The sequence below is a fragment of the Pinus tabuliformis genome, chromosome J (assembly GCF_031772625.1).
Source record: "Pinus tabuliformis cultivar Carrire ecotype Pingquan chromosome J, CPIR1, whole genome shotgun sequence".
Taxonomy (NCBI): Eukaryota; Viridiplantae; Streptophyta; class Pinopsida; order Pinales; family Pinaceae; genus Pinus; species Pinus tabuliformis.
Genome location: NC_142295.1, coordinates 156,016,275 through 156,037,245, shown reverse-complemented (window position 1 = coordinate 156,037,245; position 20,971 = coordinate 156,016,275). Strand labels below are relative to the sequence as shown.

The 20,971-nt window shown below is 42.9% G+C and overlaps 1 protein-coding gene across 3 annotated transcripts in view; it reads left to right on the top strand.

Annotated features, from left to right (window-relative positions):
* The window catches only part of LOC149226102 (uncharacterized), an 87,872-nt gene that overhangs the window by 27,283 nt on the left and 39,618 nt on the right, over positions 1-20,971 (top strand). For 2 of the 3 annotated variants that reach the window (XM_089377411.1, XM_089377409.1), the window contains exons 3-5: positions 109-593; positions 752-832; positions 927-1,028. In XM_089377411.1, the coding sequence (XP_089233537.1) occupies positions 109-593; positions 752-832; positions 927-1,028 (668 nt within the window). The remainder of the gene's footprint in view (positions 1-108; positions 594-751; positions 833-926; positions 1,029-20,971) is intronic. The other variant, XM_089377410.1, reaches the window with a different exon arrangement.

Below are 20,971 nucleotides of genomic sequence, written 5' to 3'. Positions count from 1 at the left end.
TGTCAATTTTCACATTCCTGCCTTTATTGTACTTCATCTCTGTCCCAGATGTCGACTTCAAGTCTTAAAATAACTTATAAGTTTGATGTTTTGGCAAATTGGATTCAGCAGGAAGTCTATTCACACTGAACCATGCACAGTTGGCAATTCTGATCACAACTATATACTCCATGTATTGTGCTAAAGTCCGTGGTGGATGGCTTGGTTTAATCCTTTGTGTGAACATGGCCTTTATTTCAAATGACATTTTGATCCACTTATTGAAAGTTAGTGTGAAAGAAGATGAAAAGGGATGCTTTGATGATCGAACTGAAGAAAGAAAAAGAAATAACTTCTGTAATGGACATGGAAGCACTGGTTCTAATGGTAAGCAGAGAAAATCTCCTAAGAGTAGACCAACTGGTGAAAGTTCATGTGATCAGTTTGTACAGAAACATGAAGAATTGCCAACCTCTAACTTAGCTGAAGCATCTCCATCTGTTGGAGAGGAGGTGCTACGGATAATAAATAGCTCAGATTATTATGCAACATTGGGTCTCTCTCGCTATGAGAACATAGATTTTGCTGTCCTTAAACGAAACTACAGGAAAAAGGTAGTGTCTTGTCAAGCTAGCAAATGATTGCCAATTATTTTATTAACATAAAATTCTATGTGTTGATGTTTCCTCAGACCACTGAGGGGAATTTGATCTGCTGGTTTGTCTTGTAATGCTTTCATAGCATTAATTTTTTTTTACACTCTTTTGGATAGGCAATGCTTGTCCATCCTGACAAAAATATGGGCAATCCAGTGGCAGAGGAATCGTTTAAGAAGCTCCAAAGTGCATATGAGGTAAAAATCTATATCCTTGCCAAATAGTGAATAAGGAACCCATTTTTTGGAATTTATTTTCAAATAAAAAGTTATATGAACTGGATTCTTTCAGGTTCTATCAGATTTGACGAAGAAGAATACCTATGACATGGAATTGAGGACAGAAGAGCTGACAAGGAGTCTTCATCAAAATTTTCAAAGCTGTGGTCAAAAGGTATTTTTTTTCAATGTTGCTTATCTTGTAGTTAGATTGGCATGCCACCTTTATTTTACTCAATTGAATTACTAATAATTTCAAAGTAGTATTGAAGACATGGTATAAAAATGGGATCATGTAAACGTTGAAATTAAAACATATCTCCCCATATTTAGGGTCTATTCATTTACATTTTCTTCTTCTATACAAGGGTTGGTTGGATTCATGCATTATTGCTTTTGAGAATATCTGAATATATCTTTATATGATCTTGCTAACAAATTTCCTGCACTATATATATGTTGTCAACAAAATTGTATTTTCTTTTTTATTGTTGTATCTGTATGTTTATTGGAATTTCCTAGATAACATATATTACATCTGGGGCTATAGCACGCTGGTACCTCTTACAGAATGGTAGCATTGGTATGCCTAGGCAGCTTTGTCAATAGTATTCTCTAGGGCTTGCTACACATACCTGCTAATACTAAAGAATGACTAAGTATGGACACAAACAAATTTGTTTCTTATTGAACGGCTTCCTTGACATGAAACAAATGAAAACAAGAAACTTGGCATTATATGGTATTGTTGGCAGCATCGTGTTGGCATTGATCTCAAACAAGGAGTTAGTCAGCTTGGCATTGATGTCAACATGACAAAGGGTTTGTACATGGCTTGACTGGGGTGTAGAAGTGCTGCAGAGGTGCTTAATGATGTTGTGCTATAGGACTTCAGTTACTGGACTGTTTGCATTTGCGCTACAAGACTTCGGTTACCAGATTGTCTGCGTTTGCTACTGGAATTTGATACTCTGGTAATTCACCAGTTTTGGAATTTGCGTGTTGGACCTGGCCAACAAGTGAATCAAAGATTTGAATCAGTCAGTCGTCAAGAACTTTATGGTTTGGTCTGCATGGTCCATTGATTTGGTCCAAAATTGTTGAAGAACATTAATCATTTGGTCCACTAATGATTGCATGCGTTGTTCCATTGTGATTTAGTCGTCGATTTGATTTAATCTTAGTTTGATATGTCTCCTCCAAACATAGTGGAATGAAGTTAATTGTGTAATCTAGTCCAAAAGTTATGCATTGATATGGTCACAAGGTTTGGTTTAATCGTTGTAATGAAATGTCATCGATGCAAGTAACAATGATTGGTTTGGTCCATCGATCCTATGCATTTGGTAGTTGGAAAAGTTGATTTTAAAATTATCTTGCTATGAATCGATATGATGTTTAGATGGTTTGTGTATACCGTGGAGTGCATTGTTAGTGCATATAGTCAAGTGCAACAATGCGATTTGGAGGTATGTGTTAGAGCTAGAATGAATGCGATTTGATCATAGTGCATATGAAAACTAAAGCGCTTCTGTATGTTATGTATAGCCGCCTGTGCATAGCAATGGGGTTGGTTCGTGCTTTGAGTTTTCCACTAGTGAGCAACAATGCACATCTTGTATCCAGTGCGATGAATTTTAGTTTGTTCATGGTGTGGACTGTTCAAAGAAAGGTTCGATTGGGATGTGATGTGATCTATAGCAGAGGATCGATTAGAAGTGTTGTGGCATTAACAAACTTATATGTGTGTGTGCCTGCTTGCATGAGAGTTTAGTGTGCATGGTTTTAATGGGATGTTGAAAATGCTGTAGGTTATGCAAAGTGTAATCTGATTTGATGTGGTGTGCACACAGGTGTGTGTGGCCTAAACATTGTTGAAGTTTGTATGAAGTGCGAATGATGGAGAGCTAGTGTGATTAGATCCTGGAATTGATGCAAAGACATATCTAAGTGTGTGATCTGAGGATATGTAGCTGCGGAACATGTGGATCTACCTTTGTATTGCTGCAGTTGTTCAAAATTGCATGTTATCTTTGTATGAGTGTGAATATATGGCTGAGTGAGGGTTTGATTAAAGTCATGGTTAGCTGAGTGAGGTCATGAGTGTTGCAATACTGATGTATTACCTCCATAGCCTTGTATTGTATATGTTGCTGCCAGATGATGTATTGCCATGAGTCTAGTTGCTATAGTATTGGCAGAGCCTTGATATGTATATGGCTGAGTGAGGTCAATTGATGGCATGCCTACAAGGTTTGATATGTGTATGTTAATGTACTTCGCTGTGACAGATGCCATGAAATGTGCTGTTGAGTGTTGACAGAGAGAGTGTTGCTAGTGAGAGTAAATGTATTGTTGCATGTTGTTGATATTGCAGATATGTATGTGAGTATGTATGCTGCTGACAATGAGATGTGTTGAGTCTTGAGAGAATGGCTGTTGTGTGGTTGAGTCATAATATATTGTTGGTGTTATGCTCTTGATGCTGCTGTCTAGTGTATGTTGAGCAGAGTTGGTTATTTGTATGCTGCCACAGTTTGGTATATGTTTGAGGTGCTGCTAGGGTTTGGTAGCTTGATGGTTTGTATGTTGAGTCAAATTTTGATGTTGCTAGGGTTTGATGAGCAAAGTTGTTGATTGTGAGTTGATAGCTTGAGGTGATTGGTGAGCAAAGAAAGGTTGTGTTGTTGATGAGCAGAGAGATTACGTTATTTTAGTTTGAAAATAGATGAAATGTGGCCTACAATTATTTGAGTTGAGATTGGTGGGCCCAGTCTGAAAATGTATGAAATGTGGTCCACAAGAGTCTGAGGGTTGGGGCCTTTAGTGGCAGGTAATGACCTACTTAGGGAGTGGTGGCTTCCTTCAAGTGGTGGCCTGAGAAACTATTGGAGGTAGGGACCTGCATCAGGTTGGGGCCTGCATAGTTGAGGAAGTGGTGGCTCCCGTCAGTTAGTGGTCTGGAGCAAGTGATTGCTTACGTACATCGCAAGTTGGGGCTTGCACATTGGTGGTGGCTAGTGTATGATGTAAAGAAGAATTTTGAATAATAATAAGAAGAAGCAAAGCGGTCAGAGATTTTTCTCCTGAGAGGGTTTCCTCCTAACATCTATTGTCTCTATGTGTTTGATGATGGTTTATGTACCTTGGTGTCTTAAGTGTTGTTCATGAGTATTGTTGCTTTTATGTTTGTTTATGCATATGGTACTTGTTGATCATATGTGTTGCTGATTAATAAATGGTTTAGTAATTGTAAGAAAAGACAAAAATTGGTGATTGATGATCCACACTGCACAATACTGATTCAATGTAATGTCCCCAGTTTTATTTTTTCTCCATAGTACAACTAACGTGGATTTCCAGGGCATGGGATGGCCAGGTCAGTGGAGCAGGTTTATGTCACCAGGGGTTCCGATGGAGTTTTGAGGAGTTTTCATGGGGTTCGATGGCATTCACTTGACATATTCATCATCATGAGCAGTTCTGCACATCTTGTTTTTGGTTGCATGACTTTCTGATAATTCCCGTAAAATAGGGTTATTATTAGCATAACTTGATTAATTATTCTCGAGGTGGCATTTTGGGGAGATTAATGGATGGAACACCTCAGTGTAATAGCTCGTTAGAACCGGAATGAGAAGATCTACAGGATGGGATGCTGAGAAGTGACTTCCAGTGGCCGAAGAGAGTATGGTGGGCGATTTACCATTTTCCTTAGTTAAAAATGACTTTAATTAGTCATTTAATTAAGGAAAAATAATTAATTAGAGGAAATGGGCCAAAAGTGACTTAAGTAAAATAAAATAAAATAAAAGGGGTCACTTAAGATAAAGTCAATGGAGGAGCTTCTAGAATAATAATAAAATAATAAAATAAGATGCTTCTAGAGGCTTGGAGATCTATCCATCAGATCTATAAAAAGAGGAGGAGAAGATCATTTGGGACATCTTGGTTTTGATATTGTTTCTTGTATGTGAGGTTGAGAACCTGGTTCTCTACTCCAGCAATAGCCCCAGGATGGAAACCCTCGAGTGATTCAGTGAGAGTGGGCAAGCATCCATCTCTTCCCTTGGTGAATCCATTCAGGGTTCACAGGTTGTAGTGTATTGGTTTTTCAGTTTGTTTTGGAGGTCGATTGCGGCATTATTGTAGATCTGTCTGAGGCCATTTATCTCAGCGATTTGGGTCGTATTTGCATGTAGACCCCAATTCTTCTAATATAATAAAGCTGAGAATTTCTTGTTCATTATGTTCTGAGATTGTAGTGCTTTATTTGCTCATTTTTACATGGCAATCTTCTGTTAAATGTATGATAAATTTTATGTGAAGAGCTTGTTCCAAATTTTTCTCATTTGGGACATTACAGTGGTATCAGAGCATCGAACTTGGCTCAGCCTGCGGGTTTGGGTTTTCAGTTTTAAGTATTCGAGGGTTTATTTTGGAAGTGCCAAAGTCATCCTTTGTTGCAGAATTTTTATTTTTGTGCCAAGATTGTTGTTGCTAGTGATTTTGCAGTGAATTTGAAGGATTGAAGAGTTGGAGCATTGTGATATTAATTTATCTTATTTGGAGTAGTGTGCAGAGCTGGGCAGACTGAGAAACTCACACTAAATTGGGGCTTTTATAGATCAGCTAGAATTTGCCCAATATTTTTCTGGGTTTTTTGAGAGGAGCCCTTGGTTGAAATTTCAGAATTTTCTGGGTAGTATGTCGGCTATAAATCATTGTTCCTCCATCATTTTGTTTTATCAGTGAACTGGGTAATTCACACCACTTGGTGAGCTTGATCTTGGCTTGGATTTAAGCCAAACCATTTCTGGTTTTTATGGGTTTGGTGTGAGGAGCCTCAGGTTAAATTTTCAGAATTTTTGGAGTAGTATTGAGGGCAAAAACACCAGTTCATCTTCAACAACAACAACATAATTTCTGGGCAGTGCGAATTAATTATTTGGGTTATTTTGTTGGGCCTTTGCAACAACAGTAAGGGGAGCTTGAAATTTTAAAATTTATTGGCTCATGGATGAGTCACTGAGGTAGCTCGCAGCCCTTAGTGTTGACCCTATTGCCAGGAGAAATTTTATGAGAATATTTTGGGAGGGTTCAGATTTGGGAAGGATGAGGAACCAAAGCAGAAGCAGTCTCAAGAGCTCCCAAAGAAGAGCCAAAATCAAATGAGGAGAGAGCATATCTGCTTCACATGTCAAGGAGCATGGACACCAGATCACACATGTAAAACTGACAGAGAAGCAAAAACTAAAGAAGAGCGAGGAATGACAAAAAACTCAAGTCAACAAAGAAATGAAGGGCCCATGTTTGAGCAGGAGCTGCATGTAGAATGCTTTAACTTGCATGAAAACACCTTTGAGGAGCATGAACAATTGTGTGATAGAAACCTACCTATGCCTCTATGTTTGATGATTGCAGATGGTGAGCAACAATTTGATTCCATGCATAAAGAAAGCCCAGGAGAAGACACTCAGGAGGATTTGAGAAATGAGCCATTGGTGGTGGCCCAACATGAAGATCACTTAGCGGTGCAAGGACATGAGGAGGAAGATATGCACAGTGTGTGAGATGAGCCATTTTTGGAGAGTCAGCTAGTGGCTCATGTTGAGCCCAAGATGGAGGATGAGCAGACACCCTTGGGGCCAACCATTGGAGAGGAGCAGGCAGATGTGCAGGCAGCTACCAGGGAGGTAGTATTTGCAGATATTGTTCATCAGGAGGCGTTGGCACTTGACAGGACAATTTTGCAGATGACGAGTGGACTGGTGGGGCAGGGAGTTTCCGGTCAGATGAGCGAGGCTCTTTTAGAGGCAGTCATGCATCCATCCTTGGGTCTACCCACTAACGAGGTGCAGGTCGATGCAGTGGCAGCTGGCAAAGCTGTAGTATTTCCAAGCAGCAACCCTCTGCAGGAGTACATTTACAGAGCGTGTAGCATGGGTTACCCACTTATAGGGAGGGAGGCATGCATTCCTAGACATATTCGGTTGATTGGTTGGGCAGAGCTGCATGAATTGAGCATGGTGCAGCTCAGTGGACTCATACCTTGTATAGGTGCACGTGCATCCGATCCTTCCCACGGGATGGATTGGCAGGAGATCATGAGTTGGTATCCTATTGATGGAGTATCATTTTTAGTCAGGAGCATTGTATTGCAGGAGCCCTCAGAGGTGAGGGATATCACATGCTTCAGTTGGCATCAGGATGTGGGCTGGCCACTCATCAGTATTTCAGCACGGCATCAGCATGATGGGATTGACCTTGGTCTATGCCAAGGGTTGGATTGGAGAGAGGTGATGAGTTGGTACGTGGTGGATGGAGCAACATTCACAATCGGAGTTATAGCACAACATGAGCCATGGAGTATTGATGCTCCTTCTTGGTGGCATTGGGATCCAGGAGGATTTATTGATGACATGTTCTGTCAGAGATTGGTTTGGGATCTGGGCATTGAGGGGTCCATTCATGGTGGGTTGGCACAGGAGCAGAGCATCACCCAGTGGTTCGTATGGGATTTGGGCATTGGGTCTCAGTTGTGTTGGGCCACCAGATTGGTCTACAGATTTGGATTGCTTGAGGGCAAGCAATCTTGATGCGGGAGGACTGTAATGTCCCATTTTTATTTTTCTCCATAGTACAACCAGCGTGGATTTCCAAGGCAAGGGATGGCCAGGTCAGTGGAGTAGGTTTATGTCATCAGGGGTTCCGATGGAGTTTTGAGGAGTTTTCATGGGGTTCGATGACATTCGCTTGTCATATTTGTCATCATGAGCAGTTCTGCATGTCTTGTTTTTGGTTCCATGACTTTCTGATAATTCCCATAAAACAGGGTTATTATTGGCATAACTTAATTAATTATGCTCGAGGTGGCATTCCAGGGAGATTAATGGATGGAACACCTTAGTGTGATAGCTTGTTAGAAATGGAACAAGAAGATCTACAGGATGGGATGATGAGAAGTGACTTCTAGTGACTGAAGAGAGTATGGTGGGTGATTTACCATTTACCTTAGTTAAAAATGACTTTAATTAGTCATTTAATTAAGGAAAAATAATTAATTAGAGGAAATAGGCCAAAAGTGACTTAAGTAAAATAAAATAAAATAAAAGGGGTCACTTAAGATAAAGTCAATGGAAGAGCTTCTAGAATAATAATAAAATAATAAAATAAGATGCTTCTAGAGGCTTGGAGATCTATCCATCAGATCTATAAAAAGAGGAGGAGAAGATCAGTTGGGACATCTTGGTTTTGATATTGTTTCTTGTATGTGAGGTTGAGAACCCGGTTCTCTACTCTAGCGGTAGCCCCAGGACGGAAACCTTCGGGTGATTCAGTAAGAGTGGGCGAACACCCATCTCTTCCCTTGGTGAATCCATTTAGGGTTCACAGGTTGCAGTGTATTGGTTTTTCAGTTTGTTTTGGACGCTGATTGCGGCATTATTGTAGATCTGTTTGAGGCCATTTATCTGTATTTGCATGTAAACCCTAGTTATTCTAGTATAATAAAGCTGAGAATTTCCCGTTCATTATGTTTTGAGATTGTAGTGCTTTATTTGCTCATTTTTACATGGAAATCTTCTGTTAAATGTATGATAAATTTTATGTGAAGAGCTTGTTCCAATTTTTTCTCATTTGGGACATTACAATCAACCCCCCCTTCTCAATATTGTGAATAGTGTTGCACGAAACGCCCCCTTGGATCAAAACCCTGAAACCCGCTCTGTACGGATCCGTGGGTGATTCGCTGATCGAAACGCGCATCAGGCCGGAAAAGACGGTTCTTGCCCTGTCGGAACCGTTCAGTCCGACCTACGTTTCGGCTGGCGGATCGCCCAGCCGAAACGTGGCATTTCGGGGCCGGATCCGTACAAATCGCAAACATTTTTGTGGGCAGTTGGCGAGTTCCGCCGTGCTGCCCCACAAATGCGACTTTTTATTTTTTTCTAGTGCTTGGGGGTAGGTCCAAGATGGGTTAGGGTAGGGAATGAAGGGATTAAAAGGCCCTTTCACCTCTCATTTGCTAACTTGTATTTTTTGAGAGCTTGGAGAAGAGAGGAGAAGAGAGGAGAAAGAGAGGAGAGACTTGAGGAGAGCTTGGAGGAGTGAAGAAGGAGGAGCTAGGAGAAGGAGGAGGAGCTTGGAGGAGTAAAGAAGGGCTTCCATCTACAAGAGCTAAAGATGTAAGTGCAAACCCCAAACTCACTCATTTTTTTGTCATTGTTTTTTGTATTTTTATTCTCCCTCTCCTACTCTTTTCCATTCTTTCTTCTTGCTCATTTAATTGCAGGTTGTCCACCACCTATATTCATATTCCAAGACGGTGTTTTTTTGGCTTCTATGTATCATTCCACTTTTGGTTTTAATGATGGCAACGAGGGGTAGAAATAGAAGGGAAGAAGAACAAGAGGATAGTGGTCCCCATATGAGTGACCTAATGTATGATGAGGAGGAAGGGTTTGAAGCCGAAGGGGATGAACTTGAAGGGAACACTGAAACACTAGAGGGGAAAGCATCATTGACACCCTTATGGAACTATGTGACCAAACTTGAAGGGGGAAAGGTGGTGGAAGCTACAAATTTTTGTGTCCTCATGGTTGTCATGGAGGAAAACCATTTAGTGGTTCATATACCCGTGTGATGAGGCATTTTTGTGGGGTGATGGATAGTGATGATAAAAAGGGTGCTGTGGGGATACAAATTTGCCCAAACATTTCAATTGAACAAAGAAGAAAATACATCCAAATAGAGGAGGTTTCACAACAAAAAAGCAAGAAACAAAAAACTCGGTTTGAATCAAGTGAAACCTCTAGATTTGGTAGCTCATCTCCTCATGGTCCTTCTGTAGGCTTTGGAGGTAAAAGAACAATAGGGGATTTCTTGATTGTTGTTGGGAGGGATGATGTGGATAAAAAGATATTCGATTTCTTTTGGTAGCTCGTCTCCTCATGGTACTTCTGTAGGCTTTGGAGGTAAAAAGAACAATAGGGGATTTCTTGATTGTTGTTGGGAGGGATGATGTGGATAAAAAAATAGTCCGATTTCTTTGTGCTTGCAGTCTACCATTCAATGTGCTTTGCTCTCCCTATTGGCATGAAATGGTAAAGGCCATAAATGAAGCATCAAAAAGATACAAGTCCCCCAACTATGATAAAGCTAGAACAATGTTATTAGAAAGAGAAAAAGCAAAGGTTCAAAGAGCTTTGACACGTTTTACAAATGAGTGGGTGGATTGTGGGGTATCCATTGTATTAGATGGGTGGACAAATATTAGAAATCAACATTTGATAAATGTTCTTGGTGTTTCTGCTAGTGGTGCAATGTTTATTACACGTCATGACTCCTCCATTAGTGCAATTTCCCAAAACATTGCAGATCTCCTATTGCAATCAATCAGAGATGTTGGTCCGAATAATGTGGTTCAACCGTTCAAGTGATCACAAGTAATGCAACAAATTGTAAGGCAACATGAAAAGTTATTGAGTGTACTCATCCACACATCTTTTGGTCTGGGTGCTTGGTGCACACATTGAACTTTTTGATGCATGATATTGTGAAGCATAAAGAATGTGGATGGATTAATGAGATTTACAGGAAAGGGAAGCAACTCATTAAATTTATCACAGGGCATACAATGGTAAACTACTTCTATGGCACTTACTCCAAGTTGCAGTTGGTTAAACTTGCAAAAACAAGATTTGCAAATTATTACCTCACCTTTAGGTGGCTAGTGAAGGTGAGACAAGCTTTAACTAATATGGTGGCCTCTGAATCATGGGAGGAATTTAAAACTGATAAAGATGGTGCTAATCTAGCCAAGGACACTATTCTTGACATGTTCTTTTGGTCACAACTTAAATATGTTTTGCAACAACAAACCAATTTATTACATGATCAAGTTTGCAGATTCAGATTGGCCAATAATTGGGGAGGTGTGTGAATGGATAGCATGTTGGGGTAGATTAAAGACATTGTTGAGCCTAGAGATATCACCTTGTAAAATTATATTCGTGCAGAGGTGGAAAACCAATGGAAAATGCTAAATGTTCCATTGCATGCATTAGCATATGTTTTGACACCTAAATACTATCATCCATCATGGCTTTCAACACCAGCACCTGGGGGAGCAGGAGGAAACCACACCTAGATCTAGAGGTTCTAGAAAAATAATGATTGCATTGGGTAAATTAGTCCCTGATGAGGAGGAGGCTACCATGCTGCAGAAACAGTTGAGCAACTATACGCTTAGCACTGGTCCATTTGGGAGCATGCGTGCAATTAGAGATCGAGAGACTTTTTCTTCTCTTAAGTGGTGGAACATGCATGGAGGTGCTACTCCACTTCTACAGACTTTGGCATTGCGGGTGCTATCACAGGTGGTAAACACTTCTTTTGCAGAGAGGTGTTGGAGCTCTTATTCTTTCATTTACAGTGTTAAAAGGAACAGATTAAGTTTAGATCGAGCAAAGAGCTCGGTTTATGTTCATTATAACTTGCGATTGTTGTCCCATTACTGTGATGATGCAAAGACTAATAAAGACCTTAAGGTTTGGGATAGGAATCTAGAGGAGCCCAATTTGGAGGGTGGAGTGTTGCGGTTAGAGAAATTAGAGGATGCTCTTATCCAGGTATGTCCATTGTGGTGTGAATTTCAAAATTTAGTCAATCAGTGGTATATCCATTGAATTCAAATGTGCCAATTTCTCTTATAAAGCATTTCTCTTATTCTTGTTTTTAATTTTTTTTGTTAACTAGTGGTTTTTTTTGGTATGATTTTTTTGAGCGATTCCAGGATGATGATGATCGAGTTGAGTTGCCACCTCCATTTGGTCCCTTGGTTCCCAGGTTCCATGGTTCAACACCAATAACAGGGGCTTCGTCTTCATCAGTTTCAGTCCTACTCCCACAACTTCCACAAGCACCATATTCTTCATTGCCACCATGTGGAGGCCCACTGCCACGTTCTCTTTGTGGTGGAAGGAGGAGAGATTAGTAGATATATTCACAATTTACTATTTTTGTCATAGATTAATCATTAGACTTGTAGGCTTGTTGTGAATTTGAACCTTTTTGTCTTGGCGGTGACCAAGTGGCCTATTTTGTAAACATTATTATATGAATTTTGGACATGACTAATGTTGACAGTTGCTCACTTGCTAGATAATATGCTTTATGTTTTATATGTTATAATATGCTTAAATGTTTTATGTTTTATAATATTCTTAAAATTTGATGTATGTTTGTAATTGCTAAAATATAGATGGTTGATGCTCGATTAATTAATCATTGATGTACAATGGAATCATGGATGCCATATCTATCTTGATTTATGTAAAAATATGCATGTTTTCATGACTTCTACAACTAGTTTGGTATTTGGGATGTTTGTTTTGAATATAAATGCAAAGTATATATATAGTAGACGCTTCTGAGACGCTTCGCTTCCTCAATTTTTGGAAAATGATGCTTCCGCGTCCTTGCTTCGAAAAAACGTCCCCATTTTGTGCCCGCGTCATGCAACATTGATTGTGAAGCTCCCAACAAGGTGAATACATATCAACTCAAGTGTTGAAGTGTTAATTTTAGGAAACAATGGTATGTTCTATGCTTTAGAGCAATTTTACTTCAATTTCTTTATTAGCCTAATATCAATATTCAGATTAGCAATCACATCAACATGATAGTAAAATGCAGATAGAACATAAACATAAACAGTAGAAGACAAGCCAAGACAAGAGGCCACAAGATGTGGCACTAGGCAGGGACAAACCCCAATGTGGGGAAACCTTTGATCAAATCTTATTTTAGTCTTCAATAGTTCAACAAAGATAGTACAATTTACAAATTTGATAATTTATAATAGCAGCAAGAGAGCCCTAATCAGAAAAGTCAACGCTAGTCAATAGGGCGGATTTGACCTTTAGCAAATTGGTCAACTTCAGTCAATGTCAGCCTCCAAACAACAAGATAAAACAACCCTCAAAATAGTCAAATTCAGCGCAGTCAAAGTCTGGTCAAACAACCCACCTGCAGTCAACGCTGGTCAACAATCAACGTTTAGCCTCGATTTTTGTGCCCAGAAATGCGGCCTTCCCAAATAGAGATAGCCCTCACAAAAACACAGTCAAAGGAGTCAAAGCTATTGGTCGACGCATGGTCAAACTGTCCTAGAATTCGGTCAACGCCCAAAAACAAAAATTACATCCTTTCCTTCGCATGTGTGAGAGAATGCTGCCTAGAAATGCGTACCCAATCAATGAGGAGAGAGAGATGTGTGAGGATGAGTGTGTCCAAATGAGGCTAAGGCATCATGTATTTATGGCAAACGTTGAGGATGAATATATGTGACTGTTGGGCTTCTGAGCCTACATAAGTTTGCTGACTGACCTTGACAATTTGTCCGTAATCAAAATAAATTCATAACTTCATTTGTACATGTCGGAATCAGATGATCTTTAGATCAGTCCTACGCCTCTTGGAGAGAGGAATCCAAGAAAAATATCAGCTATCATAAATGAGATGACCCATGTGGAGTTTGGCCCTAGTTGCCAATTTAAACACTCCCTCTCAACTAGGGAGAACTCCATCTGCTAATCCATTTGCGAATTTGTACTATCTTTGCCATCAATGCACTGCTGTTGGCTTGTTGGGGCCTGAACCAGGTTTGGAGTTGATTTAGCTAAACAAATCCCAGTACTATTGGCCCTTTCGGCAATAGTCCGCAGAGCGTGGACTGAGGTCTCACTCGAAGTAGTATGGTAGGGTGTTAGAACCAGGTTTCCGCACCCTAGAGATGTCTGATGGTTTCAAGTGGTCTGCGATTTGACCCTGTGCGCACATCGCTACGCGCACTTACCTGTTCATTGTAGCCTGAGGTGTTGCCTTCGCGCAACCCTACTCGGGGGTTGAACAGTGTTATTACCCAAGTCCTTACTAGTAATCCGATATTAGTTGATTAACTTAGCTTATTTGTATGCTTTCAGTTATACTTAACAATATTCACAATTCATACAAGTGCGCGTAGTAAAGAAACAATATATTCGCAAATGATATCAAACATGTAATAACTCAGAACAGATACACAGAATTGGTAACAAAACCTTTCTTTATTAATCTCTTCTCCGATTACAGACTCGACTCCACCTTGCGCACTTAGCTGCAGGGGTCCGTGCACTCAGCTGCAGACTCTACTAGGCCTCTGCGCACTCAGTTGTAAAGCCTTTTCCTACTCTACGACCCAAGACACACTTCGCACTTCTACTTAATCTCTAAGAACTTTCATGCCCATTCTCTATTAGATGTCTTTACAACTTAGAGCCTCGCTCTATTTATACAATTCCATGGTCCGCGGACCATGGGTAGGCCGACATTACATTCAAAACTTAGGGCGGACAACCCTATGACTCTAACATACATTTCGCACTCCGCGCCCACAATTCGTGGAGTCTTTACAACCATATCAAGTCAAAACTTGGGCTTTGAGCCCCAAAACATGCCTTGGGGGGATTCCATGCCCAACAGGCCCCCAACACAAACATCGTGACTCGCCGTCGAGTCACTTAGTTGGCACGACGATCTTGGCACGGAGTCCCTCCAACTGTTCTTGAACGGTACTGATGTCCGCAGCGCATTGAGCTGCTGCTTGCTAGAGTTGCTGCATCCGTTTTTCTGAGACCTCTGTGTCCGGTGTGCTTCCCTGCATTTGCGCATGCATCCCTTGTATGGGCGCGAGTTTTCCTTCGATATTTGCCGTGATTGTGAAGGCCTCGTCAATCAAGGGTTGAACGTGTGCTTTGAGAATTGCTTCTTTATGTCACTCCGCGTCCACTTGCTCCTTCAGTGCCTTAGCTTGCTGCATCCTCGCAAGCCGCTGAGTGAGGACTACTGTCTGCGCAGTTCCTCGGACACTGTCATATTGTTGTTGGAGTTCTCGCGCCTCTGTCTCCAGGTGCTGGATGTTGGGGTCCTCCTGCAAAGTCATGAGGACCTCAAGTGCTTGTTCCAACATGTCGGTACAGTCTCGCACTACACCCCCAATTTCTTCCAACCCTGCTGCGATAGCGCTAGCGTGTTGTTCTCTGAACTTCCGGGGGAGTGGAAGGCTATGCCTTCAACCGCAACTCGACGATCTGAAGATTTAGCTCCAACTGAACCTTTGTCGTTTCTTCCTTGGCCTCGCGGACTCCGGTTGCCAATCTGTGGATCCGCACCTCTATCAGTAGATATGCTGGGATGGCCAGCTCCGGGATGCGTCGACAATCGTCATCTACCATCTGCTCCAAGTGTTGATTTTGTAACACCAATTCATCGCGTTGCAAGGTGAGTTGTTCCATGTTTATCTTCTGTTTGCTAAGAACTTGGATCACGTGGCTCTCCCTGGCCCGCAGCTTTGTCGTTATCCCATCCTGTAGCAGATACAGTGTCTCTCACGGAAGGGTAGCCAAATTAAGGCCAAGGCCTTTCAACATGTTAACTGAAAATCTATCGGTCACATTTGCTGCGACTAGGGCCCCTTCCGGCAACACTACCATGTTTTCCATCCGTGCGCACAGCATCTGCTCTGCTGCCGAGGATCCTGCTGCGAGGTGGGTCGAAAGGGTACCCACCTGAGGGGGCCGCACCTGTAACTCTTGTAGCTGTGCCCTGAGGGCCCCCAACACAGTCTGGTGCTCCTGCATAAACTCCTGAAGGGCCTCATTGGTGACATCGCGAACCGTCTTGCCGATGTCATGGAGGTCACCTTTGGTTAAGGTGATCGGGTCAATGGCCAACTTCGAGGCCTTGACCTTCTTCCTCGGTCTTGTTCTCTCTGCCATGTGTGGGCGCTTCAGTTGTGTGGACACGGTCCCGGGGTCCGCGCTCCCTTCTGCTGTTTCTGCTTCCTCTACCTCCTGCCCTTGTGAGGATGTTGCTTGGTCCTCATTCGCCTTCGTTGTTGCTTCCTCTGCCGCCTGTGCTGCTGCTATTGCTTTTGCAACATTTTTCTGCTTGGTGGTTTTCTGTGTCGCTTCCCGCGCTGCCTTTTCCTTAGCTGCTGCTGTTTCCTGCTGCCTTTTCGCCAATTGTGTGACGCGCAGCTTGGCATTGTCCTTCTTCTTCTGCGCTACCGCCTTCTCAAGTTTTGCCAGGTCTGGGGCGCGCCATTCCAGAGGCCATGTCTCCAAAACAGTGAAGATGGCGTCGTCAGTGGCTATAAACGGGAGCTTCATCCACTGCTTTGTTGTATCGTTGCACGCCATGATGTATACATTATGCATGTCAGCTTTGATTTCTGCAAAACTCTGCAGACTGTTATACACCGTAGGTGACAGGCGCAGCTTCCGATTGAGCCACATCCGGATGCTCATCTCCATGAGCTCCCAGAAAATTTTGGTGTCGCAGATCCGCTTTGTGTCCTTTGTGGCCCAAAGCGAAGCATACTTTGCGGCCTCTGGTAAGCTTCTGTCAATGTTGGGGAATTGACTGTCTTTTGGTAGTTCCCCCGCTACGAGCATTATGGATAACAACAACCATACGTAGTGGAAGGTTTTACCCTGCTCCTGGGCTTCGCGACAGTTCTTCAAAAATTCCTCGCAGAGGAATTCAGACTAGTTGAACTGGACCCCCTTTGCACACTGCTTGGCCAGTGCGACTACCGACGCCGGTACCTCATCGACGCGACACTTCCTCATAACTTTTCTGGCCAGGAGTTGGGTTGCTACGCGTACCCCTTTGTCCTTGATGCTGGAGATGGCGTAGCCCCTTTTCTTCTTCTCCAGCTTGTATTTTGTCTTCATGGCTTCTGCAAGGGCCAAATCACTGCCCTTTCCTTCGGCTATGGTTGCGGGGTCCTTTCCTTTGCAGGGGAGCCGAGAAATGCGGTGGATTAGGTCTGCCGTGATGGGGATAGGCTCCTCCAGCCATAGATACCCATCATGCATCAGGCAGAGCAGTTGTTTGATGACGAAAATGGTAATGGGCATGCGGTGGAAATGTGGTATCCATAATAAGTGCAGCAACTCGGCCTTTTCCACACCGCGCAACCATTTCTGTGGCTCTAACGTTGTCACCACCCCCTAAGTGTTCTGCTTCATGAGGTTCCGGGCTCTAGGGGAGGGAACTTCTCGCGGTTAGCGAGGTCCCAATCTTCAAACTTCATGGTTGGCACACGGCCCAGGTGTGTGCCTTTAAACACAATGCCGTCTGGGAGGAGCGGGGTCTGGAGTGAACTCTTGGTTTCGTCCAAGTCCTTCATCACTTTGGTCTTCCCTTTCTGCGGGGGGACATATGCGGGCAGTTTTGTTGTATAGCGTATAGGTTGAATGTCCTCCATATCTTCGTCGTCTTCTGCTGTGATGGTCAGGCCCTGCAAATCTTTTTCTTCCTCATCTGTGTCGATTGTGACAACTTTCCCTTTTTCTGCCATTGATAGCTTGCTGCGTAGTGGGTTCCTTGGGGACATGCATACGGGGGCCATTGCTTGTTTATCTTTCTTGGGCCTCGGCGTTCGCAGTGATTTGGGGTTTTTGCCACAACCTCGGTGCCTTTTGGAACATCCTCCACCATTGGGGTCTGCGTGACCTCGCCGGCGATTACCTCTTCGATTCCCAAACCATCCTTAGTTGCTGTCATCGTGTCTAGGCTGTATTCTGTCACTCGCGAACTTAGGAGCTCAATTATCGCTTGGCTCTCAATGCTTAGTGCTCTGCTCAAGCGCTCAATTCTCAAATGACCAAGTGTTGTTCACTGGCCAACCCTTTGTGTTTTATAGCACCTTTTGAATTCGAATTCGACTGTTCCCCCCAATTTCAGGCCATTAATGCTTTCTTGGCGGCAGATTTTCCCAAATCTTGCCCATAAATCGTGTCTTAAATGCCCGCCGCTCGCTCCATTTGGCCTCAAATTGAGCATCCCATTGTGAATAGTGACTCCAACGGTCACTTTTCAGCCAATCCACACGACAGCGCAGCCCTCCGTGCGCGGTTGCAGACCCTGTGATGCTCTACTTTTGCGCGCATCCCCAATATCGCGCAGCTTTTGGGCAGAATAGTTTATAGTCCCGCGCTTCCTTTCAACTGCCTGGAGCGCTAAGACTGTTCTTCCTACGGCTAGTCAGGTGGTCGCACCACCCATGTGGGGCTCCATCCCGTCCTTCATCATGGTTCGCGAAGAATCCACACCTTCTATTGTTGTGATCGGCATCGCGCACTTTACTACTCACAACACGCTACCCTGGTCACTACGTTTGGCGATATGCGGTCCAAGCCAAGGCAACAACCTAACTAGTTCACGACGATAGTTCTCCCAGTTGTTAGTATGATCGTACGCACCTTGCCTTACCATCCTCAGTTTTTCGACGAGAAATGCTTCCTTTATTTCATCTTCCAACTTCTTGACCTCCGCGTCCATCAAAGCGCTTTTCTCCCTTAGCCATACCCGGTCTTTTTCAAGTTCGCGAAGTCTAAGGTTTCCCTGTCGGATTTCTTCCTCAAGTCTTATGTGTTTTGTTTCTTGCGGCTGTGTGATCCCTTTGTTTCGGGCTTCGCGGACTATCGTATCTACGGGTGCTGCTATGCATGGACTAGGCTTCGCATGCTCCATAGGGATTACAGCCCCTGCTTCATACTTCAGCTTCGGAAGTGCTTGCGTGGGCAGGGTTTTGCACATGGTCCTATAAGCCCATAGAACTGCTGGTATGCGCAGGTCCCAGTTAGTGCGTCTCACATGGTGTTTAGCGCTTCGCACACCCAGTGTTTTTAAAACCGGAACCGGTGACCGGACCGGTCCACCTAATGAACTGGTTTACCGACCGGAACCGGTCTAACCGGGACTGGTTTGGTCTAAACGAACCGGTTTTAGAAAAATACATTAAATAATTATTTTTTAATGAAAAAAACTATTTTTAAGATTTAAAAGCATGATTCCAAGCCAATAGAGACAAAATATGCAAAGATTGCTCATTTATATACCATGTAAAGGTGAATATATCAAAATGGCACCGAGTGCAATACATATCATCGACAAAATACATAAGCAATGAGGCTCTAAACCACTAAGAAGATATTAATATCACAAGTAAATTTCATCTAAGGAAAATGTTAGGTTTAATATGTTGCCCTAACCATTTTCCAACATGGTATCAAAGCTATGGTTTGTATCCTTGGTAGCTGGAAATATCACTATTTCATCTGTAGCTTGTTCATTTGGAGATCAAGTATAACAAGACTAGCAAGAAGCTTATACAAAAGAAGAGAACCAAATGACAGACAAAAAGTCTGCCCCTAAATTAAAATAGGTCTGCATAGAGGTCCAAAGTCTGAGGTGTTTCAGAGACACGAGAATCATAGAGGTTCAAAGTCTGGTGTATTTCAGAGACCCAAGAGTCACAAAGATCCAAAGTCCGGAGTATTACAGAAACCCAAGAATCACAGTAACTTCGTATAGAAGTCCGAAGATTGTAGGCCTAATAACATTGCAGAGGTACAAAATCTTCCTTGGTTAATAGAGGTCCAAAACTATAATGATACTAAAGAAGGTCTGAAGATTTCAGTGGATTACAAAGGTCTGAATTACAATGGTATTTCAATTTTCCCGAATTGCAGTGATATTTTAAGAACTTAGAAAATTGTAGTAAGGTTTGAGAGATGAAGTATCTAGAACATGTATCATTCCTATTGATAAAGTCATGAAAATCATAACCCCTAAACCACTAAACCACTAAACAACTGCGTTTTTTGTCATGTTTCAGTGGGCTGTCCATAAACCGACCGGTTTAGGACGGAACCGGCCGGTTTGATACAAACCGGCCGGTTCCGTCCTAAACCGGCCGGTTTTGACCGGTTAGGGCCATATTTTGGGCACAGGACAGAGCTGACCGAGTTTATTAGGGTGGTTCGGACCGGCCAGCTATCTAACCGGCCGGTTTGACCGGTAACCGGTTTTTAAAACTATGCGCACACCTTGTTAAAGGCTTCTCGGCGTATAATCTTCGGCGCGCTTGGTCGTATCATACTTCGTCGTTCGCGCCCTCGTCGTGCCCGCTCCTGCTTGTTGTTCCTGTTTTCTATCGTGAGGACGGTGTGCGTTCGTGCAAGTTGCATACCATATGCCTGTACCCATCTGGAGAGGTGGGTGCGCAGGTTGTTTCGTCCATCATACCCGGCTTCCATCTGTAGTTGAGGCTTTCCAAACCGTATAAGCATCACCGTTTTGCATTCGCACTAGTTCTCAAAACTTCTCTGATGCGTACCCCACCATCTTGCGGGCGTAGCGCGCAGTGCCCATTTCAGAGCGTCAAAACGTTGTTGTTCTGGCACCTCTCTTTCAAATTTGTTCAGGAATTCATCCACCGCTGTCAACCCGTCATACATAGGCAGATCCCTTACCTCTGTTGTCACACAACACAGTGATCTTACCATCATGTTGCAATTGAGCGTGGTTACCTCGTGTAATCGGTTCTGCCATCGTTCTATTTCCTCATTCGAATCCGATGTGCAGGAGCTTTTGTGCTCCCACGAAATCCTGCCATCCGCTATAGGATTTGCACAATCTTGTTCCCGAGTGGTTATCTTGTAGATACAGTCTAGATCGTCGTCGCTTTCGTCGTCGTGCACTGGCTTTGTGTAGCGCGATCCTTCCGCAGGGTCTAGAGGTACCACTACGTGTAGCGACTTTTTCTCAAAAATCATTTTGCGCTTCTTGAGATTTATCACCCCATTCATATCAGTGGCCCAATATATTCCCAGTAGCGCGGGATATGGATTGCTATCATCAACAATCTCTCACTTTGAAGTCTGCAAGCGCGCTCGCACTTTCAATATCTACCATTATTCCCTGTAATCTTCCCATCGGTAGGATCTTCTGTTGGTTGGCCATTCGCAATTGAATAGGAGACCATTGCAATGCGGCCTTGCCCATGCGCTCCCATGTCTGCTTTGGCAATACATTCGCGTTCGATCCTAGATCCAGAATCACTTGATCCATTTCATACTCTTCGATTTGCATAGTCAATCTCATTTCCCTTCCTGTTCGCGATGTGTGCTTTCCGAGCTTTCGGACTATGCATGGTTCCCCTGGTCTAGCACATCTAGTGATGAGTTCTTGCAGTCCTTTCACTACTTTGTTGTCGCGCAACAG